Here is a 25569-nt window from a genome sequence, read left to right as displayed (position 1 = left end):
GGTGTGTGTGTGTGTGTGTGCGTGTGATTAATGCTGAGAGACACTCGACGTACGGTCTAATGATGACAGGATGGATTGTAAGTATGTGTGAGTGAATGCATCATTTCTGTGTCTGTGTTTAAAAGAGAGATCTAGATCCAGTGAACGGATGGAGTTGTTACGGTGCCTGTTAATGTCATGAATGTTAAAACAGACGCAGGCAGCAAAGCAGGTGTTTTTGCTCTTTTGTAAGAATTTTTTATCACACATCTGTATAATTATTTGAGCATGCACAGTACTTGACTCATCTGGGAGCTAAATGTTATTGAATTATTTCTTTACTAGTCAAATAATTTTATTTTTCTTCATCAGAGTGACCGCAATACACAAAAGGGGGTATTGATCACTGTCTTAGGCTTAGCTAGCTTAGGTCAAATATTCATTCTGTTCCCCATTCACAGCCGGCCCAGTGGACGCTCAGACAGAAATATTCTTAATCTCAAATAACAACTAAAAGTCCTGCATTCAAAATATGAAAGTACAGAAGAATTAACAGCAAATGATTCATTGTATTTTAATTGCTACAGATGTGGGAGATGTGTGCAGTGATTTAGAGGTGTAGACCTACTCATATTTCATAGGCTTGTGTTATATTATATATGTGAAATCATTATCTTTAATGTAGCTGCAGCTACAGCTGTCAAATATATATATGTATATATTAAAAAACTACGGATGCATGATATATTGGTACTGAAATCCCTGTAGATCTGTAAAGAGTAGCGCTAAAACTAAAATTGTCGTGGTTGTCTAGTGTTTCACTGCTGAGACATTCACTTACTGACTCTATCTAAGGTTTGTGTTCAACTAGTGCTTTTTTTCTGTTCAAGGGCGGTACAAGCGGTCAGAAGGTGCATGAGGGCTGTTCATGGGTGCTCACTACGTTGGCGCTTATAACAATTCAGAGCGATCGTGCTTTAAAGGAGTGCATCAAGGCCACGCTGCCATATAGACTAATTATCGTAGAGCTGGCTGACTTTCTCCTGGCGCTCTCGCTCTACCCAAACAGCCGTGGTGACAGACAACAAACCAGACTTCTCCAGGCTTCCAGCCCACAACCAGGGCCATGTAATTCACTGGCTCTGAATCCACACACTCACACACTCACACTCACACAGACAAACACAGTAATAGCACTAACGCTGCTCAGATATGTGTTGGTACAGAAATGTAGATGGGCATGGACGCATACACAAACAAAGGCCTCAAACTTCTCACTCGCATGACCCTGCATGCTCATTCCCCACCTGTCTGCAGAGGTGCACCCCACATCAAACACACACTGGTCACAAACACACACACACACACACACACATATACTGTATACTGTAATAACAGGCTGCTGCGGCTGCTTCGGGCCGCACAACGTCAGCCCAGCGCAGCTTCGACGTCAGTGTTTTGTTTTTCCAGGCCCACACCCTGATGCCAGGGCTATATATAGTTGTGACTTGGAAGACACACACATGTACACACACACACACACACACACACACACACACACACACACACAGGCTATATATAAGGGGACACACCAGACTCCAGCAGGCCAGACGTGTGTCAGCTCTGTTCAAACGACTGTGCTCCCCTTAATGGAGTTGGAGTGAAACAAAAGGTCAATCACTCAGTTTTCCCACCTTCTCCTTCTGTTTTTCTTTACTGTGTCTGTCTGCGTCTCTCACACTTGCAGTGCAGATGTTAAATCTGTGCCTGTGTGTCAGTCTACAGGCACAGCATTTCACGCATGCAAACACACTCATACACTCTTCATCACTGCTGCCTCTCCCAAAACTCTATGCAACCAGACTATTGTATAGCAACTTTCCATCTCCAATCCCAAGAGCTGGATTTTTCTGCTGCCATGTGAGGCCCAGACACACCATTCCCATGTCAACATATCATTGTTTAACATAACGTCAAAGTCATAGTGACTCATTTAGTCCTGGAAAATGGAGTAAGGTCAAGACTGCCCTCTGCAGGAAAACTGGAGCAGCACTTTTGACTCAAGAAAAGATTCTTAACTTCTTGACTTTTCTGAGAACCTAAGATGCTTTCTTCCAGGTTATGCATATTTCATCTTGGAAAATTAGTGTTCCTGATTATTTAAATTCATCCTTCCACTGTTTTGCTTCGAAAATCATCCGCCAACACTTGAGCTGGACTTCCATAAAACTTGATAATCAACGACTGCAACAAAACTGTCCTAATGTTGTACTGTATGTGATCTGACATGATGAATACAACATGTGCTAGATTGTCTTAATAATCATTATGGACATATGAAAAGGTTTGACCACTCTCCATTATATTGGCTAGTAACTCTTCTACAGTAATGCTGTTGTCATCCAGATTGATGATAAAGATATAACATTTTGTGCCAAAATTAATTTTCATATAATGATGATGATGTGTGAGCTGTAGGGGAAACTCTCTTTCTCTGTTGTGTTTACAAGGACATAACAAATGTACTTTTTAGGAAAATGGCCTCCGTTTGTGTTGATTTTTTTTTTCTTGCCTGAATAACTATGAAAAACTTGAGTTGAACTTCAGCTTTTTCTGTAGCAGATTGTATTTGCCAAGCTTGGGAGAGAAGGTAGATTATTTTATTTAGGCCGTTATTTTCACATTTCATGAAAACCCACGAGGGTTAGCAGCTTTGTGTACATGACACGGAAAAAAAAGAAACCTATCAATCACCAACGAATCAATTTACTGCATGTTTATAACCAACACTTTTGTAATGTGTGTCTCTCTCAGGTGGTCGCCTCACGGTGACCAGTAGCCACACTCCAGGCTCCCTGTTCCCAGTAGGAGAGACTCTGGTCCAGTACACAGCGACTGATGTGGCAGGAAACAGCCGCATCTGCAACCTCACTGTCACAGTGCAAGGTACAAAACTGACAGACAACATCATGACTTTTTAAAAAAATATATTTTATTGAGTCTTTTTGTATAAATGTACTGTTTTTAATGTGCGCGTGATTTGTTTGATCTTATTCATATTTTTATTCAGTATGTTTAAACTGTATATTCCTCATTTACCGTGTTCCTGTGCAGTATATTCTGCATATGTACATGTCAGTATATGCTTTTAGTTTTGTTTAATTGGTCAGACAGTGTCATGTTTTTCAAGCATTTGTAAAAATTAAAAAAAATTAGATGAAAATGTCGTTCCTCGAGGATAAACCTATTTTAAACAGTAAAAATACAAACAAAAATAATCAAACACTGAGACTGTAATGCATGTTATAAAATGATTATTATTGTTACTGTATGAAAGACAAAAAATGCATTTAAAGGGTCAGTATGAAAAGTTTTTTGCAGTATTTGTATATATTATAATTTCAGTGTTGGATCTTCTTATGTTTTTTTATGGTGATATTATCAAATATTGTGCTCCAACATTACCAAACCATGCTGATGTATTATATACTTTGTGTTTGCACAGGGACGACCTGTGAGCAGCCGTATGTCCCGGGGAACGGAGAGTTCATCTGCTCTGAAGAAGAGGAGGGTGTAAACTGTACTCTTCACTGTAAAGACGGCTACAGCTTCACGCAGGAAGCCGTGCACAGCTACTTCTGCGCCTACAATGGCGTGTGGGATCCGCCCTACTCCGCAGACAGACCCGACTGCTCATGTGAGTGCAGCACACGTATTCTGTTTCTTTAGCTTTTGCACAAAATTCTAGGATGCACACATTTTGTTTAGGACTATGCTGTACATATATATATAAAACCTTTTTTCTCTTCACACAGTGAACCGAATAGCAAACAATGGGGTGAAACCCTTCGAGATGTTGTTTAAAGCGTCTCGCTGTGACGACGTGGACCTGGTCAAGTCATTTACTGGGGAGTTTAACACCAAACTGGGAGGCATGGTGAGGACAAACACACACAAACATATGGCTGTAATTTGCTGTAAATCAACTCTCAAATACATGATACCTTTCCTCTGCAGCTCCCCAGCATTTGTAGCAGCGGCGATGTCACCTGCAAGCTGGAGGTGATGTCACAGGGTCACTGTCTAGAGTACAACTACGACTACGAGAACGGATTTTCTATTGGTAGGATTAACGTGCACAAAAACATCTGCATACTTTTTATAATGGAAGCATCTTATTAGCTTATTGTTCTTACCTCTCCCTGTCTAATATTCATCAGCTCCAGGGGGTTGGAGCAATAGCTGGGGTCCTCAGGGCGCCCAGGACTACGCCTACTTTGAGTCAGGCTTTGCCGCAGGCACCCGACAGCAGCCCAGGCCGCAGCAAGACAGCAGAGTGCAGCCCCACCACCGCAGCAAGAGGCACCGAAAAATCACAGGACCCACCAGAGACCAAAAAATCCAGATCTTTTTCAACATCACAGGTATATCATCAGAGTCATCAGTCATAGTCTTTTTTTATCAGCAGAGTTTGCTCTGCATACAAGAAAGTTGACTACAGTTTACATCACCTCCTCATACTTACATTAGTCTCTATAATTAATTAAATCCGTTTATTGATCTTTGCAGTGCTGGGAATATATGTATCAAATAACAATATTAGGTGTTTTATAACCATTTCACATCTGTTTTCTTATATTTAATACTATCAGTTGTTAGTTATCAGTCCTTTTAAACTTTGTCCATTCTCCCAGCAAGCATCCCTCTGCCCCTGTCGAGGAACGACTCAATAGAGGTGGCCAATCAGAAGAGACTTCTGCGGACCTTGGAGCAACTTACCAATCGTCTGAAGCGAACGCTGGCCAAGCAGCCGTTGTCCAGTTTCCACGTGTCCTCTGAGATGATTGTAGCTGATCCCAAATCTCTGGAGAGCAAGAAACCCTCTCTGTTCTGCAGGCCGGGCTCAGTGCTCAAAGGCAGGATGTGCGGTGAGTGGGGAGGGGCGTCAACGGAGGATACACCCGCCTAAACTTTTGGATTATTTGAATAGATCATGTTTATGACAATACAAAGTACATGAAAATAAATGGGATTTTAAGAATTTTTTAATATATATATTTACCCGTAAATCCCTAACTGTGTGTGCTGTTTCAGTCCAATGTCCGGTGGGAACCTACTTCTCTCTGGAATATAACGAGTGTGAGAGTTGCTGGCTGGGCTCCTACCAGAACCAGGAGGGTCAGCTGGAGTGTAAGTCCTGCCCTGAGGGGACCTCCACCGCGTACCTGCACTCCCGCAGCATTGCAGAGTGCAAAGGTAAGATGCATTCACACAGTCAGAGCTCAGCCTAACTGAAGGACAAACTGGACTTTCAAATAACTTAGATGATGTCTGGTACATATTGATAACAGAAATGTATAATAATTCCTTCTTACTGAGCTAATCTTACTGTTTTTGGCAACTATCCTGCTCATTTAGCACCACAACCAGGATAAAACAATTACAAATGAGTCGCAGATAGCCATTTTCATGTCCTAATAATGTTCTGATAATCTTTCTGTCTGAATATTGCTCACGATGGGTTGAATGGCATGTGTTTGTAGGGCAGTGTAAGCCTGGTAGTAACTCTCTGAATGGTTTGGAGATCTGCGAGTCATGCCCGCTGGGTCACTTCCAGCCTGGTTTCGGCGCCAGGGAGTGTCTGGTCTGTCCTGACGAGACGTCGACGGTCACCAGAGGAGCAGTGGACGAGATGGAGTGTGGAGGTGATACAGTCTGACAGTGTGGAGTGCACTCCCTTAATGTCCTATCAACTCACGCATTTTAACTTTGAAAGGCCGTAATCATCCTTACGTTATTCAAAACGCTGCTAGGTAACAAAAACAAATAGAATTCCAGCCTTTGAGCAAAAATGTGTCTGTTAGTATTTCTCAGTCATGTGCAATTATATCAAAAAGGCAAATTCCTACTTGGAAATTTCATATGATTGCTCTTTAAACTTGGATGATTAATCTGGAAACTGTGAACATTTTTACCACCTGAGTTTCCTTTAAAATTGTCCAGCTCCCAGATGCTAGACGTTTTTAACCAGTGAATGTCACTTTTTCAAATATTTTTGGAAATTGAAGGGATTCTGCTTCTTTATATTTCTTTGTTTCTTATTCTGTTGCTCCTCTCCTCTGGTCCTGCAGTCCCCTGTTCAGCTGGCCACTTCTCCCGCACCGGTCTGGTCCCCTGTTACCCCTGTCCTAGAGATTACTACCAGCCTGAACATGGCCGCTCCTACTGCCTTTCCTGTCCCTTCTATGGAACCACCACTGTTACCGGGGCGAACACCATACAGCACTGCTCCAGTAAGTGACCAGAAAAAAAAGTCACACAAACAAGCCCTCCACTTTTGGCTTGGGAACTTCAGAAGATCCTTGTTTTTATATTCAGCTGTTGTGCTAAGTGTCCTGTACCTTCAGACAAACGATTTCATACCTGTCTTTCTTAGACCCCCCTAAGGTATCCCTGATGGTGTAAGGACCTCTCTTTGGAGATTAATTGTAGTCTAATCGTCACAACAAAAGTGTAAATCAGTCTTCATAAACGGTTCATTCTCACTGTACGTTATTTTTCCATTTATAAGCAGGTACGGCGCTGTGTAGATGTCTGCCTACATAAAAAAAGATTGTTTCCATTACTTTCGATTACAAATATTGTCCTAGTAATCTCAGAACAGTATAAAAGCTTTCTTCAGTGTCTAAAAAGCTTTATTGGAAACAAAAATGTACATATTATTCAGAAGTATAAAAACAGAAATGTTATAACTGTTAGGTGTCAAAACAAAGTATCAGCCAAACTACATGGTGAACGGATGTACAGCGCGCGTATGTGTGCAGCAGGGTTATTAACCTGCTGCACAGACTCCCGTCAGTAGCGTGTGGCTGCTGTCAGCTTCACTGTGTGACAATGAGATTTAAAACCGTTGGTTGTGCAGGTTTGGAAGCTGTGCTGCCTCACAGTTCCCTCTGGTACAATGAGGTGTGTATCTTAATCATTTCTAAACAGGTTGTCCTCATTTTCTACTCAGTTCTATGAAGTTTTTACCTGTTAGCGTAAACCTGAGCGTAAACATGGAGCTGAGCTGTGCCCATGTAGCTGCTTCAATTGGATATAATGGATGTGCTGTTCGGCAGTCACACCACGCCATGTAGTTTGGCCAATACAGTTCACCAGTTGTGCTGCCTTTCTTTATATTTTGTCATGATAAATACATACATACAGAAGGTTAAACTTTGGGAAAATTCCATTGTTTGTTGTTTTAGTTAGTTAACAGTAAAACAAAGTATCTGCAAAGTAATCTAATTTAGTCTCAAATATAAAATATGAAATACCCATTTCACACAAATTCTGGATCACTTTCTGGATAAATTAACAGGCAAAGTATGCATTGTATTTCCTGTTGAGTTGCAGTTTTGTTACTGAGAAACAGTGTCAATTAAACGTCAATATGAAAAGTTAATTAAGAAATGAAACTATATAATCACAGTTTGTTTCACCTCTATCTCCATTTTGAATTAAGCAGATTTTAGTAACGTGCAGATTTTCGCACAGCAGACTTCTATTTTAAGACCATTATGCTGTTGAGTTGGCATGTGAAGTGACTTATGTTAAATTTCTACAGGACGTGCCAACGGTTCAGTGTCCATCTCTTTTCAACAGTTTCAAAACCCGTTGCCACTGCTTCAGTCTTGTGGTGTCTGATGTGTGTTGTGACAGCTCAATCCAATTGGAAAATAAAAAACAGCAGGGGGATGGGGGATGGAAATAATCTGACTTTTATTGCTCTGCTGCTGAGTGAATAACACTGCCTGAAGTGTGCGAATGAACAGTGGTTAGGACATGCTGCCAGTTTTCAATAAGAATACAGGCTGTTGTTCAGACAGATCATCTGTGAGTCTGGTAGCAAGGGGAAAGATCTTTGGCGTGTTTTTTCCAACGTGTCTGTGCTTACATTGGGTCTATTTTTCTTGTCATTGTCAGGTTTTGGCTCCAGTTTTCTTCCCAAAGAGGAGAGTGTAACCGCAGCTCCAGAGGTGGAGGTCATTGAGGATTACCAAGCCAGCAGTCAGGTTAGTCTTTACATCATGCTTAAAAAATTCTACCATCATTATAGATGTCAAACGTCCAAAATACAACATCGGGCATTACATGTGTTATAGATACAGAAAAGCAAAATGGCTACAACGGAACTGAAAATTAATTTGAAGCTGTGTTGTCATGGAGGGTTTTATTGTCCCTGCAGGTTTTTCACGAGTGCTTCCTGAATCCCTGTCAGAATAAGGGGACGTGTGAGGAAGTCGGGGCGGGATATGTCTGCACCTGCATGCCTGGGTTCACAGGTAAACCATCGGTCCGAGACTCACCTGGCGTGAAAACAACTTAAGCAGAAATGACATGATCGTTATTTTGTATGTTCCTGTCATTGCCACGTGGACTGACTCCCGCTGTAACTTCTCCCTTGAGTGTTGACGTTTGTGGCGTCTCAACCACATTGTCTTGCGTTGTATGTGACTTTGTTCTGATGAGTGTTTGATACAGCCTCTGATATTTCTCTCCCAGGTGCCAAGTGTGAGATTGACATTGATGAGTGTGATTCTGCTCCGTGCCAGAATGGAGGCCTGTGTAAGGACGGTATGGGAGACTACCAGTGTCAGTGCAAGCCAGGGTTTTTAGGTAAGGGACCATTGAGGAAACAGAAAGATCAACTGGTTATTTCAAGGTCTTTATAGGTTTAGGAATTTGACTTACGGGACATTGATTACACATTTTATGTAGCTGTCAAAATTGCCATTGGATTTCTTGGATAATTTTAAAGTTTCTTTGCCTCCATGTGAAAACCCAGTGATCACATGAAAATCCCCCCTTTTTTTAGCTCGACTTCTATATCTTTTTGATCTTAAGCCCAGTTCAGACCAAAGATTCCCGACGAGACGAAACATTTCAAAATGTTGCAGGTGAAAGTTGCAGCAGTGTGAACTGACCCGTCTTGCCTGGACTCAAACCGGCTGATGGTGTCGCCTGAGATTCAGCTCGTCAAATCGCCAGCAGCTGGTTTTAGAACTTAACACACCTCACCTGTTGCAACTGCCAATTAAGTCTTAGCAAAGTCCACTGTTCAAGTCACTTACTGTCAGCTGGTTGAAATAGTTGTTATGGATAGAGACACAACGAGCGTGCGAGAGAGAGAAAGAGACGGACAGAGAGAGGGTCAAATGAGCAAAACAATGAGTGCCTCAATCCAGAACAAAGCAGTGAATCAGGGAAATACAACATATATTCTCTGTTTCATCACTACTAGAAATGCAGCTGTAGCAAGTATCTCACTATCTCTGTCCGCATTTATATTTCATAATACCACAAATTATGTCCAGCTACGAAAAAAAGCTGATGATAAATCGTCTCGCCTCATCTCACTGGTGTGAACAGGCAGGTTTTAAAACGTTGCAGACCTGCACATTGCAAGTAGATGCAAGTTTCAACTCGTCTCGTCGCAAATCTTTGGTCTAAACTGGGCTTTAGACAACAGGATCTGAAGTGGTTTCAGGAGCCCAAAGATGCTTTTGTTTAATCCCATCTAGTTTAACTTTTTTCCCCGTTTGTCTCAGGCTCTCTGTGTGAGGCGGAGGTGAACGAGTGTATCTCCTCTCCCTGTCTGAATGAAGGCGTGTGCGTGGACGAGGTCAACAAGTTCACCTGCAGTTGTGCCAGCGGCTTCACAGGTTAGATCGATTATTTCATTTTCCTTCAGTTCGACTGTAGATTCCCTCATCAGATACATAACAAATAACTATTCATGTGGATTATTGGTTAGAACCTGCAGAACCGTACATTATCTACTATTAATGCATAAACTTTATAGTAGAGTATTTATAATCAAAAAGTCTGACCATGGCGTAGAAAAAGGCCACTGTAAAAATATTGAATATTGTTTTCCTTGTTGTCTTTTCACATTTCCGCAGGCTCTCGTTGTGAGCTGGAGATAAACGAGTGCCTTTCAAACCCCTGCCTGAACGGAGGTGTGTGTGATGACCTGACGGGCGGCTACACTTGTAATTGTGCCGTTGGCTTCTCAGGGGATTACTGTGAGGTCAACGTCGACGAATGTTACAGCTCCCCCTGTCTGAACGGAGCCTCGTGTCTGGACGCTGTCAATAAATTCAGGTAAAAAAAAATCGGATGGGAAAAAGCAGCTCTTTGTGTTATGATGTAATGTTACCCTTAAACAAGGATTTTGATTTGCACGATCTGCAGCTTAAAATGAATGATTTAAAAGAGAAACACAGATTTATTTGATTCACATTCATACAGCATTTTATATTACATCATCATCAAATATTAGGATTTCAAACATAACTTTTTCAGACGCACCGTGTTCAGAGAGAGGTTGACTGAAATGATTAACTCTAGAGCTGCAAAGATTAAACAATTCAACTATTAAATTAATCATTTGGTATTTTGATAGTTGATTCAATGGTTTGAGTGTTTTTTTAAAAAAAGACAAAAGTCTGAATCCTCTGATTCCAGCTTTTCCTCCTCTAACGGACGTGGTCGAGACGTGGCTTAAATGGTATTGTACCCACCGGGTCTTCCTTCTCTCTCTCAGGTGTCAGTGTGTGGAGGGTTACCGTGGCCGCCTGTGCGAGGTGGACGTGGACGAGTGCGATCCAAACCCCTGTGTGAATGGAGCCAGCTGCATGGACGGTCTGGGGTCCTACACCTGCCGCTGCCTCCCTGGGTTCAACGGAACCAGGTGTGAGACAGGTACTATAGGACACGTCAACATAAATGATTACCGATCAAAGAAGGATGAGAACCGCTGTGGAGAAAAAACGAAAGTAATCTAAAAATGTAAATGCTCTTCTGTCCTCACAGAAATGTCCCCTGCCTTCAACCTGGACTTTGAGGTGTCAGGTATCCATGGTTACGTGATGATGGATGGAATGATGCCAGCGCTGACAGAAATCACTTGCACCTTTTGGATGAAGTCCTCAGACACCACCAATTATGGCACACCCATCTCCTACGCTGTAGAGGGCAGCGACAACGCTTTCCTTCTCATAGACTACAACGGGTCAGTGATATCCTAAGAATCAAGAGAAGACAAAGACATTTCCCCTAGAGGAATAAGAAATCTGTTTATTTATTCACCACTCCGAATGCTTTTTTCCTTTTGTACTAAAACCTTTTTTTCTCCCTCCCTGTAGGTGGGTGATGTATGTGAACGGCAAGGAGCGGATCACTGACTGTCCTGCTGTGAACACGGGTCAGTGGTACCACATCGGGGTGTCCTGGAGGAGCTGGGATGGTGACTGGAGAGTCTACATCAACGGGAAGCCCTCAGACGGAGGCAAAGGCCTGTCAGTCGGCACCACTATCCCAGGTGTAGTGCTATCCTCGACCTGGTCACCTTTCTGCCATAACAATAATTGTGGTAAAGTGGTACACTGGAGATCAAAATTAGAGAACAAAGTATTATTACTTGCCGAAGGAGGTTCACATAAACGTTTGCATTCACCTTGCCATGTAGCTGTTCAAGAGGCCCAACTCCTGCTGCAGAAAACTTCCCCCAAACCATGACATGTCCCTTCTTTACACACTTTGGGTTCAGTCTTTCCCCAGTCCTACGTCAAACTGAACGCACTCTCATCACTGAAGTGCACTCAAGTGGACCAGTTCTCCTCTGTCCACACAACATGCTCCTCAGCAAAGGGAAGACAGATCCTAGCCCTGTTCAGCACCGAACTGGCAAGCAGCTCCAGCTGCAGTTATGAACCGATTCCCCATTGAGAGTCTTCTCATAAGCCTTTTTGAAGGACTTGAATTAATCTGTGTCCTGTTTCAATATTCTTGAAATCACAGACTTCAGTTCGGACTTCAGACCCAACCTCTCTCTGATGCCTGAGAGGGTCATCCCTTTGACCTTCATCTGGACAACCTGCGGTCTCAGGGTTACAATCACCTTAGAGCGGCTTGCCAGCTTGCAAAGTAACCAGGAGAGCTGCAGATAAATAGGGTGTGTCCAACAATTAAGTACATTCACCAGGTGCCAGATTAACACCAATAACTGGGAGGTATTTTAAAGCATTTTTCTCACTGTTTTTTTCCCAAAATAAAGTTTTTTGTTGAAGGGCCTTGGTTATTTTAAAAAAACATGCTAGCACAGCAGTGGTATAACCACAGCAGATATTCTATCAAATTCTGGACATTAAAAATATATATTTCAGAACAAATCGAGAATTAATAGGAATGGTTCTCTAATTTTGAGCTCCAGTGTATAAGTGGTAATAGGAACCCAGTAGACAAAGAGAATCATTTCTCAGTGAGTTGTGGTTAACCTTTGACCTTTGCCTTGCGTCCTGTAGGTGGTGGGGCGCTGGTGTTAGGTCAGGACCAAGATCAGAGGGGCGAGGGCTTCAACCCTGTCGAATCTTTCGTCGGCTCCATGAGCCAACTCAACATCTGGGATCGCGTTCTCACACCTCAACAGGTAAATGTAGTAATTGGTGTTTCTGTTAAAATACACTCTTTAGGACTGTTTAGCTAAATTTGGACCCAAGTACATGAAATCAGGTAATTTATCACAGCCTTCTCTCCTCTGTACTTTAGATAAAGGTCTTGGCCAGCAGCTGTCCGGCCTCTCATGTGACCCACAGAGGGAACGTCCTTGCCTGGCCTGACTTCCTCAGCGGGGTGGTGGGCAGAGTCAAAGTCAACCTCAGCAGCGTTTTCTGTGCTGGTCAGGAAACCAAATATTACTTTAAATTATAAACTTCAAATTCTGAAACGGATGTGCACAATGTTGTTTTTTTTTGTCTCCGACGCTGAAAACCATTTACCACTCTCTCCAGATTGCCCCAAGCTGGAGAACGCAGTGCCCCACCTGCACGCCTCCACTGTGGAGGTGAGCCCCGGGGCCCAGGTCCAGCTGTCATGTGATCCCGGCTTCTACCTGCTGGGGGAGCCGGTGCTACAGTGCCAAAATAAAGGAGAGTGGAGCCATCCTCTGCCCAGCTGTGAACGTAAGGCAGAGAAACAAACTACTCTCTGATTTGAATAGGTTTTTCACACCTGTCTTGACTTATTGGATGTGTTTGTCAGTCCACTGAGGACATTTCTGCTGGGATGAAAAATCCTAAGCATGGAAATCTCTGAAAAAAGATTCAAATATTCTTCTGTATTCCTTCTGCAGGAGATGGATACAGTACATTTGACATACAAAAAAAACAAAGATATAGGTAGAGAGCCCGCAGAAGTTATATTCCTTTGTGTGTGTTGCAGGAGTTTCCTGTGGGCCTCCTCGTCCTCTCGAGAACGGCTTGTTTCAGGGGACGGACTTCCATGCCACCAGCTCTGTTGTCTATCAGTGTAACGCTGGCTTTTACCTGCTGGGAGACACCAAGCTGCACTGCGCCAACAGTGGCAAGTGGGGAGGAAATCCCCCAGCCTGTCTCGGTACTCCTTAAGATTTTTTTTTGTTTGGTTTTGAATCAACGGTGTATGGGAAAGAAAATTTGAGTGTTTGTGTGCATTCGTCTGTGCAGATGTGGACGAGTGTGCTCTGGGATCTGACTGTGATGAACACGCCAGTTGTCAGAACACAGACGGCTCCTACACCTGCACCTGCATCCACCCGTATAGTGGAGACGGCAAAAACTGCACAGGTAACAAGACGCAGGTCCAAGCGTTCATGTCGGTTAGAGTGCCATTTAAGACACTTGTCCATATATAAACCCATTTGTTGTGTGTGTGTGTGTGTGTGTGTCTGTTTGTCTTCCCATCAGAGCCAGTGAAATGTGCGAATCCAGGGTCTCCAGAATTTGGCCACAGAGACGGCAGTAACTTTCTGATGGGCGGCGAGGTAGTTTTTGGCTGTGACAACGGATACGAGCTGATCGGCTCGGCTCGCCTCCACTGCCTGGAGACAGGAAGCTGGGACGACCCCGTCCCGTTCTGCAGAGGTGAGGGGTTGAGTGGCCGTGCCATGCCAACAATGGGCAGCAGTGCTATAACTATATCTTAAGTCCTTCAGGCATTTCAAATGATTCATATTCTGAAGTAAATATATATAAATTTTCATTAAATAAATCTTTCAGAAGACATAAATGTACATTCACATTTAAATGGAAAGGAAATCATCACTATTATGGCTTTAAAATGCTCTTTGTTCTATATTATATTAAAAAATAGCATCTGAGTAACATAAATAAAACTACATAGATGTAATCACAGACTTTCATTATTATGCAGATAGCAGAAGTACTGAGACACTTCAGGAAACCCACACGCACACAGAAATATTGTGTATGCATAAAAGCAAATAATACAGACACATTCACACGTTTCACAAACACATTATGCGATCTGCTGTGAAGGGGCGATTATATATGCAGCTGTCTTTTTGTCCTTCACTGTGCGGCGGGCTTAAAGGCCTGACCACCGCAGCACGTCCATCTTGGCTCTAAGCCACATTCTTCCTCATAGAGAAAGAAGAACTGACTTACTCAGCGCCTGCAGACTGTGCCAATATGTTACATTCAGCCCACATCGGCTGTTGATGGTTATACTGAAAGTGACGTGGTTACAGTGAAAAGGGAAACTGTATGTCATCTGAAGTATATAAAGCAGCTGTGAGATATTCGCTGCCAAAATCAATTTAGTTGTGACTGTTTTCCATTGTGTTTCAGACAACAATAACATAAAGTTAAATAATTGATGTTGCTGCATTAGAGGGTACACTAATGGTTCACCTTGTGGCTACAGCATTTAGGGTTTTATCTGAAAGTGCACACAAGTTCAGTTGCGTCATTGTGTGAGCTAAAAAAAAAAAATCAATTTTTCAATTGTTGGATTGTTGTTAAGGAGTGCAGCGATGTTGGAAGTGAAAAGAATGAGGTGATGGGTCTAAGGCTGGGAGAGTCAGTGGTGGGACGAGAACACAGTTTAATGTCTTTTGTGAGCTTTCTCAAGTTTGAGAAAATAACCGTTATGATGTCATCTCTACCTGGAGGCTGCAGACACACAGGCACTCTTTTACGTTAATCTGATGGCATCGTGGTCACTTTTACATAAATTACAGCAGCAATCTTACTGAGGTCAGACCTAGTGACATTTCTGTATCACTTTCAGCGCGGCACAAGTCTGATCCAAGCCCCCACCACAGCGATTTCCTAGTTGATCTAATGAGGAAGTGCCAAAAACTGAATAATATACTAATATTGAATACCGAATAATATAAAGTCTGCAGGAGGTTTAACATGTAGGCCGCATGTTGCGTTTGATCAGTGAAGTTTCCCTTTAATTTAAGCATTCACTAATACCTACGTCACACCTCTTTGGCTTTTATCCATTAACACACTTTCCTCTGTGCCTCTTTCCTATCAGTGTAAAATGTAATTTGGCATTAATCCTAGAAAAAGTCAAAAATCAAATCTGCATTATGCACTTGCGGATAAAGACAGCTAAACTTTAGCATTTAGTCATATTCTAATGGAATATTAAAATGACAGAGTTACTAATCACCTCTGTGATGTTGCACCGTAGCCCTCTCCTGCCCGACACCATCTGTCCCAGAGAACTCCATCATGACGGGAAACAACTTCACCTATGGAAGCAAGGTGACTTTCAGGTATCATTTGCATCCCGTGCAACACCATGTTGTAATGATGAAAGAAGGAAATATTACAAAAGGGGTTACAAATGTGTCAAATAAAACAAAATAGACTTGAGTTTGTTGTTAACGTCGGTGTTTCACTCTGTTTTTCCTCCTCAGCTGTATGAAGGGCTTCCTGCCTCAGGTCCCTTATGAGTTCCAGTGTCTCACCAGTCTGAGGTGGAGCGGGACGCCACCCGTCTGTCACCCAGTGACCTGCGGGGGCTCTCTAACTGTCGAGAACGCTGACTACACCCTCAACACAAACACATACCAGTCCACTGTCACATATACCTGTGCTGAGGGATACAGGTATGGATAAATGAGTGTCAGCTGCACTATTCACCGTTCATTATCCTTTCTGATGATGTTTGATCAATTAATTTAATCATTTCGACATCACGCTTAAGTAAGAATAATATTGCCTCAATGTTTTGTAATAAAGCAAAATCTAACAGCACCAAATGGACAGAAACTCATTCGGACGACAAAATTCACATGACACGACAACTCTGACTCAGATATGTCAACACAACGACATCATGAACTCTGTATGAGGCTCTGTAAACATTTGCAACATGTCATTAGTTTTGATTTGACTGCAGTCGAGTGAGTGTGTGAATTAAGTAGTGTGTTGCTGTGAAGACCACAGGGCTCCATGGAGGTGGTTTGTGAAGCGACAGGGGAGTGGAGCAGGCCCGCCCCCCGCTGTGTGAACGTCCTGTGCAGTGAGCCGCCGGCCCTGAGAGATGCCGTGACCGTAGGAGAGAACTTTGAACTGGGAAACAAGGTGCACTATGTCTGCAAAGAAGGGTAAATGTGGTTGAAGTGCACTCAAATTAATTGAAACTGAAAGATGCTGAAATCTGATCCCAGGTTTTGTTGAGCGTCAATTTCTTTTGACCCTTGCTAATCTGTTTCCGTGTCCTCCGCAGCTACACTCTGATTGGCCCAGAGACCAGAGAATGTCTGCCAAGTGGCCAATGGAGTGACAGCTCTGCCCAGTGCGTCCCCGTCTCGTGTGGCCCCCCGCCCGCCATCGACCACGCCGAGCCCTACGAGAGCCACCAGTTGTTCGGAGACACTGCTAACTACTACTGCACTGACGGCTACACTGCAGGCAACAACTCTAAGATGGTGTGTAACGCTCAGGGTGTGTGGGCGCCCCCCGATGGCACGGAGGCCCCTCGCTGCATCGCCAACTTCTGCCTACGTCCACCTGAATTACCCCATGCTATTTTAGATTCAGTCAACAAACCCAAATACGCTAGCAACACTGAAGTGAGCTACAAATGCGAGGAAGGCTTCATGCTCAACACCACAGGCGCACTGAGATGTCTGATGGGAGGAGAGTGGGAGCCGTCGCCGTATGATATCGGCTGTGTGCCGGTGAGGTGCTCCAGGCCTGAGAGCATTGATCGGGGCTATGTGAGTGGAACAAATTATAGTTTTGGAGCTGTGGTGGCGTACAGCTGCGATAAAGGCTTTTTGATCCGAGGGGAGAAGAGGAGGACCTGCAAGGCCAACGGAGAGTGGGGAGGGGCTCTGCCTACCTGCGTACCTGTGTCCTGCTCTCCTCCACCTCCACTCAAGAATGGATACATCCAGGTCAGCCACATACTGCTGTTAAACTCAAATAATTGTCTCAGAACTTTCTCTGTTTTTCCTTTAATTGTGACAAATTTTTATTTCAGGAAACTTTTTAGAAATTATAAGGAAGTTACAGACCTATAGTGTTAGCAATACGTTTTACCTTCTTCATTCTGTAAAAAAACACTCCTTTTTTATATTACATGAGCGGCTGCTAATGTTATTGACGTATCGTTTTCCTTATTCCCTACAGGGCAGAGGGCGATTTACCTTTAACAGCAAGGCGACATATGCCTGTAATGCAGGATACAGGCTAGTTGGCCGTCCAGAGCGAGTTTGCCAAGCTAACCGGCTGTGGTCCAACAACGACCCTCCCACCTGTGTGCTTTTGACCTGTGACCCTCCTCCCAACGTCGTCCACGGACATTACAGGGGGTCTGATTTCCAGGTGGGCCGAAAAGTGCAGTACATCTGCGACGAGGGTTACGAGCTTGCCGGGGACGCCATCTGGACCTGTCTGAAGTACGGAAGGTGGGATAAGCAGAGGCGTCCTCGCTGTTCACCAGTGCAGTGTCCAGAGCCGCCGCTGGAGGAGAACCACCTTGTCCTCAAGGGCCTGGACTCTGAATCGGGAACGGTGGAATTGTCCTGCGAGGACGGCTACGTCCTCGAAGGGGCCCGGATCCTCCGCTGTACCCCGTCCCAGGAGTGGAACGACACCTTTCCGGTGTGTAAGCAGGTGTTCTGCGGCCCACTCCCTGAAGTGTCGTTTGGTGGCCCTTCTTCGTCCTCTCCCCCGTTCCCCTTCAGCTCTGTGGTGAGCTACACATGTATGGATGGCTTTACTTTAAGAAAAGAAGGCTCTGTGTCCTGTCTAGCCAGTGGGCAGTGGAGCAGTCCTTACCCAGAATGCATCCCTGTTGAATGCCCTCAACCTGTGGAGATTTCGAACGGTATCGTTGACGTCCAGGGTCTGATGTACCTCAGCAAAGCACTGTACAGCTGTAAGACTGGATATAATTTAGCGGGCAACTCCACTGTCCTCTGTGGAGAGAAGGGACTCTGGATTGGTGGGGTGCCTTCTTGCCGCCCAATTGAGTGCTCAATCCCTAAACCGATAACAAATGGAGAAGTAGTTTATACAAAACTCCAGTTTGGTCACACTGCCACCTACTCCTGCCGTCGAGGTTATCGTCTTCAAGGCGCAGAGACTCTTAAGTGCCTGGCTAGTGGGGAGTGGAACATTGAGCCGCCTGCATGTGTGCAGATATCATGCACCCCACCCCAACCCATTGAAAGTGGGTTCGTAGAGGGCCAGGATCACAGTTTTGGGGTCACGATTTTCTACAGCTGCTTTCCTGGTTTCCAGCTAGTAGGCCAGGACCATCTGACCTGTGAGGAGCTCGGCTGGTCTAGTTCTGTTCCCGTCTGCGTGCCCTCGGACTGCGGTCTGCCTCCTCACATTGACTTTGGGGAATATTTTAGGGTGACACAGTTGGGAGGAAACTCTGGTGCTGCGTCTAAAGACACTGGAACAATAGCCTCACCAATGGACTTGAGCTTCCTTCATGGGACGTTTATCGAGTACCGTTGCCACAAAGGCTACGACCTCACAAGTCCCATTAGGTTGGTGTGTCAAGAGGACGGAGGCTGGAACGGCACGGCCCCATCCTGTGTCCCAGCAGAGTGTGAAACACCACCCAGTCCAGAGCACGGCTGGGTGAACGTGACTGATACCTCCCTCGGCAGTATGGTTAAGTACACTTGTAAGGACGGATATGAGCTGGAAGGGGAGCCTGTGAGGCAGTGTGTCTCAGGTCGACTGTGGACTAATGACGCCCCGGTTTGTCATCCTGTTTTCTGCGGCGACCCAGGTGCTATAACCAATGGCACAGCTCACGGTGGGGCCTTTGTGTATCCTGAGGTTTTGCACTATGAGTGTAGTCCTGGATTTGTCTTGAAGGGTAGTGACACTATCGCCTGCGGGGCAGATGGGAGGTGGAATGGACAGAAGCCTTGGTGTGAGCCAGTATCTTGTGGTCCCCCTAAAGTTCCCAGTGAAATTATATTTAAAGGAGAGGAGTACAGCTATAATAATGAGATAAAACTGAGCTGTCCGCACGGTTTCCTCTTACAAGGGAAATCCATCAGTGTTTGCCAGGCTGATGGCACCTGGAGCCATGAGTCTCTTACCTGTGTACCTGCCCGCTGTGGCAAACCCTCACCAGTACCCAATGGGCGTGTGTTGGGATCAGAGTTTGGCTTAAACAGCAAGGTAAACTATGAATGTGATGAGGGGTACACACTTAAAGGAGATCCAGCACGTATTTGTCAGTCAGATGGACTTTGGGACAAACCCGCACCTCGCTGTGACGTCATAAGTTGTGATCCTCCTGAGGATATCAGCCATGGCTTCCTGAACGGCTCCAGCTTCAACTACGATGACGTGGTGGAGTACATCTGCTTCGATGGCTACGAGGTAGTCGGCGATCCCATCCTGCGGTGCTCCCCTCGAGGCTTCTGGGTGGGCACGGTGCCTCAGTGTCGACCCTGCGTCTGCGCCCTCCCTGTGTTGAAGTTCGGCGTGGTTCTTGGACGAGAGCGCGCCTGCGGAGACCGAGTACACTTCCAGTGTGACGAGGCCTACAAGCTGCTGGGTCCCTCTCAGGCAGTGTGTGAGAAGGGAGGGGTGTGGAGCCCAGGTGTGCCTGTGTGTGGCCGGGGGAGGTGCAGTGTCGCCCCGCCTACAGTCCTTAACGCTGTCCTGCAGGGCGGCAGTGCCACCTTCCCAGACACGGTTATATACAGGTGTCGGCCCGGCTACCAGCCAAAGGGGTACCCACACCTCTCCTGCGGAAGAGACGGCAGGTGGGGGGAACCCAGAATCAGCTGTGACCCTATGAACTGTGGAAAACCTCCAGCTGTAGCTCACGCTCAGATGTTGGGAGACACCTTCACCTTCCCAAACCAGATCACATACAGGTAAATACTGTAAATATTCCTGTCATTTATGTGAAAACCTTGATGGAAATCAGTGCCTGGTAACCCTGGTAAGTTGTACTTGCATCAATCACAGAGAGCCTTTTAAATGACCAAACTTGATATATGCACAGTGATGTTAATTGTATATGCAACAAACACTTTACATTCTACTTCTAGGCTACATCACTATATCGTCCCATCCCTAATTTAGATCCATATCGAAGACTAACTGCTTTGTGGTGGACAGCACTTATATATCTTTTATCTTTCATTTTCACATGTTCTCTCCCTCTCTCCAGGTGTGAGGACGGATACAGTTTAGCCACACAGACAGCCTCTCTCTCCTGCCAGAGTGACGGCAACTGGTCCAAACACAGCATACGGTGCAGCCCCACCCCCTGCCCTCCTCCCACCAACTTCTCCATCACCCACCTGGTAATCGTCGGAAAGGAGCTCACTCCTGTTGGGGGCACCGTCACCCTCTCGTGCCCTCCTGGCCTCCACCTGCAGGGGTCAGCACTAGCAGAGTGTCAGGTAGGAAATATGTTGGTCAATTAACAGTCAAAGTGTCTCAGATCATTAATCATAGTGTGACTTCCTGATTGAATAATGGTTAACAAGATGCTCTTGGTCCCTTTATGTTTAAGTTGGTGTGACCTGCTTCTCTCAAGGACTGAGCTTTGCACTTTGTTAGTTGTTGTCAGAAACCATGAATAATTCAGTACTTTCCTGTCCTGTCTGTTGTGTGATAAGCTGGGTGGAAGTTGGTCTCCGAGCATCTCCTCAGTTTCCTGCGGGCCGGTGGTTTGTGAGAAACCCCCTCCTCTTCTCCACGGTGTCACAGAGGGGGACAGCTACAGCTACGGAGACTTTGTCATGTACTCATGCCTTCCAGGCTTTGACATGAAGGTACTGAGTTTTAGTAGAAAACAGCTATGAATCACCTCATCGCAAAAGATACACACAGGAAAAACAACATCACAAAGACAAGCAAAACACAGCTGCATTGGAAATCCATGAATAAAGCGGTTTTCACATATGAAACCCAGACTGTCGGGAAGATCAGGTCCGAGTTCCCGAATCTCATTGTCACCCCAGTTACACATTTTTGTTGGCGTCTTTGTGTTAATTACCCTTCTTCTTCACCGTTGGAGGTTTGTTTTGCTCTCCTGTTTGCAGTCACATGATATAAATGTCCTTAACACGCCTCATTAAATCTTTGTGGATGCACTGCAGCTGAATTCAGACATAAGCAATCAGAAATTTGCATTTGCACACATAGCCCCATCGGTTAATAATGTCTCAGTCATTTCAAGTTTGCAGTGCATTTGTAAAAGGGGCTTATAGTGGAATTCCGCTAATCAGTGTTAGCCACTGAGGGCAGTAAGGGGAAGGCATTAAAACGGCCTTTTTAACCACTAATATTGCTGAAAATAACACCAAACCTCTGCAGTAGCATGAGAAGAATCCCTACACATAAAACGAATCAGTGTTAGCCACGTCCGGCTGTTAGCGACTCTCCCGGATTTCTCCGTTAATAGTTGTTACATAAAAAAAACTTGTCTTTTGATGAATGTAAGTGCCGAAAAAAGACCATGGGATGATTTTGCGCTGGAATGACACTTTAATTCTTGCTTTGCTGTGTAACTGAGTTCCACCTTAACAATGTAACTTTTTTCCTAAAACATGTGATTTGTGTAGGATAGTGCCGTCAAAAAGTCAAGTTGCTTGTGTTCTGTAATACAGCAGAGAGCTTCCTCTCCTGCACTGTGCTTTTAAACAGCAGGCTGAGCTAAACTCAGATTACAGAAAGTCACGTGATTTCTCCTCAGTAATCAATATTGTGCAGAGCAAACAGAAGGAGCTGACTCACTATTCCTGATAAACTGACACCCACTGATACGCTAGTCTCTGCAATTTGAATACAACATTGAGTGCCTCCTTGTTACAAAGAGGACAAACTGCTGATTTGAGTAAGAGTTAGATCATTTTGTAAAAGGAGTAACTGTATTGTGTTTCCTGCAATTTCTACAGATCAGTATTTCTGTGTTTAGGACATCTGCTCTGTTTGTATCTTTACACTTTGTTTTTGTTGTCACAGGGAGACTCGATCCAGACCTGCCAGGGAGACAGAACATGGAGCGGCACCCAGCCAGTGTGTGTTGGTAGGTTTGTTCCACACATGTATCAAGACAAATATACAAATACTCTGCTTGGAACAATAATGTGTTTCTAATCATTTTTTTCCACAAAAAAGTATAACTTTCACATTCCAACACATTCTACCTCATGAAACATTACTCAGCCTATAAATATACAAATATCCATTTCTAAAGTAAAGACACAATATGTCTCCTTCTTCTTCCCTGTAAGTCCCATTCTGTGTGTGTGTGCACTGGCAGCTTCAAGTCTCTACATCCCACTTGTTTTAAATTGAACCAGAACTGTCTCCCAAACTAGTTCTGACGTCACAAACCATGCTCGTAGGACGGCCCCTTAGAATCAGATCTTCAATGAGCACAGAAACTTTCCACTTTCAGCACATTAATGCGAAGACGGCCTTCTCGGTCCTTGCACATATTTAAGAATGTCACATGTTAAATCCTATTGTTGTAGTGTTTCATCAGTTAAGCTAGGAACACACCCTCAGAGTATTAAAACTTACAAAGAAAGGACACTCCACACACCGGTTATTTGCACAAAAATGCACGTCAAAGCAACATAACGCACACTGTATGGAGGGTGTAACCTGGAGATTCACATAATGTTGTACAACCTGCTTCAGTTGTAATGTACACACATACATCGACCCCACCACACCTTCGAAACGTTAATGTTTGTCTTTGTTTGCTTCAGCGCAATCCTGTGGAGCTCCGCCCGCCGTACAACATGCACAGGTCCAGACGACAGGGGACACTCACCTACAAAATGCCAGTTACGTATGTGACGCCGGTTTGCAGCTGGTCGGCCCAAAGACTCTCATCTGTCTGGCCAACGGCACGTGGAGTTTGCCAGCACCTACATGTGAAGGTATGGAGGAATGCTCTACCTGCGTCTACTCATGTAGGAGAGCACAGTTTTTCCGTCTGAATCATGATTTTAACCTCCATCGTTTTCTCTTATGACGTCAGTGCCCAAAGGCTGCGACAGCCCGAAACAGGTGCTGTACGGTAAAGTCCAAGAGCACCAGCTGAACACAGGACGCGCTGTGCAGTTCCAGTGCGATAAAGGCTACAACCTGGTGGGAGACTCTCTGGTGGTGTGTATGGGGGGCAACGCCTGGAGCTCCACTTTCCCCACCTGCCAACGTGAGAAACGCACACAGAAACATGCAGAAAAACACATGGGAATTTGAACTGATGGGATATAAATTTACTGTGTTTCCTGTTATGTTTAACTGCTTTCTTTACAGCTTGTCAACACAATCACTGTTGCAACAGTTTTTCACAAACTCCTGTCCTTTCGGGAAATGTTTGCAACACATAGACCACAAAGTCGAGCAAACAGCCCACTCAATATTCTTTGTCACATCACTGAGTTTCGTCATCTGTTTCACAACAACATGGTCAATGAGTCAGAGGTCATCTTACTCCTTATTAGATAGTTCACAGACAGTTTGAGTCGGAACAGTTCACGGGAATCAACACATTTTTCAGTCTTGCGTCAGGATATGTGTGAAAATGAAACTTAGGCTGTTCCCATCTGAGAAATATTTCCATGCAGCAAAGAAGTTTCAGAATCAGAATCTTTTTTATTGTCATTGCACGTAGTAACGAAATTTAAGTGTCATCCACAGGGTGCAATTTACAACAACACATTTTAAATATATAAGAAGGGCAAAAATATATATATAACAAATAAAATATACAAATAACCAATGAAGATAAAATATACAGATAAATAAGAAAAGCAGCTGAGGTAAAAGTTATGCACAGTAGTGTTGTCCAGGTTTTTGGCTTGGAAATAAGATGTACATGGATGTGAATGTATTCATTTTTATTTTGCATTATTCAGTTCTCGTATGGACCTTAGGGTAGAAGCTGTCTTTGAGTCTGTTTGCTCCAAAATAGAAGAATATATAAGTCAAAGAAAATAGAACCAATGACCCAAACCTCTATTAAGTGAACATAGAAAGAGAGAGAGACTCCTATAGCACATAATGCAATGAATACTGTCTTTGTGACACTTGTAAGATGTGGCTTGCCTCTGTGGTTTATCCTAATGTCTGTGGTGCTGTCTCACTGGATTACATGGCATTTAAAGATGTTTTCAGTGTTTCTCAACCCAAATGCGCTTAAACAGAGGAAATGTAGATCCATATAACTCATATAAAACATTTTTTAGATGGTATATGTATCACAGATGTACTAGAAAATGGTGTGTCAATCAAATAAAGCCCTCATCCTTAATGTCTGTTCCTTACAGCGAAGTCTTGCCCGGCTCCTCCAGGCTGGAGGGAGGACGGTAGCAGGAACGGATCCCAGCAGGGGTTTCACGTCGGACAGTCGGTCCGCGTCATCTGCCCCAAAGGTCAGCAGGTCAAAGGCAGCGGCACCATCACCTGCAGGTCGGACCAGACCTGGAGCTCCATCGGCTTCGTGTGTGAAAGTAGGTGTTTCCTTTTGAAGGTGGGAAATAAAGACTAGCATATCCTCTTTGGGAAAGCGTCACCGTTTTATTTGTATTTATTTATTTAAAATACATTTAAAACCACAGAATCCATCAATAATAAAATATATGAGTGTCAGTCAGTATCAGTGTTGGTAGACAGGTAAATATCATTTGCAGTACATAAAGTAATTATTTTATTGATTAGATTTTTTTCTAAACAAAGTTAGCATTTGTTTGTTATTTATAGTTAATTTTAAAAATGTATAGTTGTTTGAATTGCTTGATTTTCAGTGAGATCATCTTTGATAATTGACTGTTGCCTGTAAGTGTTTGTATGAAATATATATATTTTTCAATTTAGCAGTTGCAGATATTTCAGTTATTTTCACTTTTGGCCTCATAAATGATGATTATTTTTATTTTGTTCTCGCTCAGTGTGAGATCAAGTTCATTTTGATTTATTTGTGTTTGGGGAAATCAATGAAATCTAATTATTAGGACTTTGATGTGAACTCAAACTAGCAAATCATGTCGTGATTGACGAGATAATCAAGTAGAAATAGTGTTTTTGATATTACACACGTCTGCATGCTTGTGCCAAACACCTCCACCTCACCTCTACGCTTGCATGGCTGTTTAAACCTGCCTGTCCGCTCAAGTATCATCTCTGTTCTCTATTACTGAGCTTTTATCAGAGCACGCGGGGCTGCATCAAACACTGTGTCCGCGTCTCGTCTGCTGGACTAATTACGGGCACCTCTGCAGCTTCT

At 44.0% G+C, this 25569-nt stretch overlaps 1 protein-coding gene across 2 annotated transcripts in view; it reads left to right on the top strand.

Moving 5' to 3' along the window:
• svep1 (sushi, von Willebrand factor type A, EGF and pentraxin domain containing 1) overlaps positions 1–25569 on the top strand; it is a 91488-nt gene that overhangs the window by 58617 nt on the left and 7302 nt on the right. For both annotated transcript variants that reach the window (XM_083937098.1, XM_083937097.1), the window contains exons 11-44: positions 2794–2925; positions 3485–3676; positions 3795–3916; positions 3997–4102; positions 4200–4403; positions 4674–4907; positions 5074–5235; positions 5523–5684; positions 6111–6272; positions 7948–8036; positions 8210–8306; positions 8527–8640; positions 9573–9686; positions 9927–10128; positions 10571–10728; positions 10840–11038; positions 11172–11347; positions 12330–12454; positions 12574–12703; positions 12816–12986; positions 13246–13419; positions 13509–13628; positions 13749–13925; positions 15508–15592; positions 15737–15928; positions 16262–16429; positions 16552–17224; positions 17460–20188; positions 20488–20722; positions 20942–21097; positions 22290–22353; positions 23045–23218; positions 23320–23496; positions 24614–24796. In XM_083937098.1, coding sequence (XP_083793224.1) covers positions 2794–2925; positions 3485–3676; positions 3795–3916; positions 3997–4102; positions 4200–4403; positions 4674–4907; positions 5074–5235; positions 5523–5684; positions 6111–6272; positions 7948–8036; positions 8210–8306; positions 8527–8640; positions 9573–9686; positions 9927–10128; positions 10571–10728; positions 10840–11038; positions 11172–11347; positions 12330–12454; positions 12574–12703; positions 12816–12986; positions 13246–13419; positions 13509–13628; positions 13749–13925; positions 15508–15592; positions 15737–15928; positions 16262–16429; positions 16552–17224; positions 17460–20188; positions 20488–20722; positions 20942–21097; positions 22290–22353; positions 23045–23218; positions 23320–23496; positions 24614–24796 — 8358 coding nt within the window. The remainder of the gene's footprint in view (positions 1–2793; positions 2926–3484; positions 3677–3794; positions 3917–3996; positions 4103–4199; positions 4404–4673; positions 4908–5073; positions 5236–5522; positions 5685–6110; positions 6273–7947; positions 8037–8209; positions 8307–8526; positions 8641–9572; positions 9687–9926; positions 10129–10570; positions 10729–10839; positions 11039–11171; positions 11348–12329; positions 12455–12573; positions 12704–12815; positions 12987–13245; positions 13420–13508; positions 13629–13748; positions 13926–15507; positions 15593–15736; positions 15929–16261; positions 16430–16551; positions 17225–17459; positions 20189–20487; positions 20723–20941; positions 21098–22289; positions 22354–23044; positions 23219–23319; positions 23497–24613; positions 24797–25569) is intronic.

The sequence above is a fragment of the Echiichthys vipera genome (genome assembly GCF_963691815.1).
Source record: "Echiichthys vipera genome assembly, chromosome: 22".
Classification (NCBI taxonomy): Eukaryota; Metazoa; Chordata; class Actinopteri; order Perciformes; family Trachinidae; genus Echiichthys; species Echiichthys vipera.
This window is presented reverse-complemented; position numbering and strand designations above follow the sequence as displayed.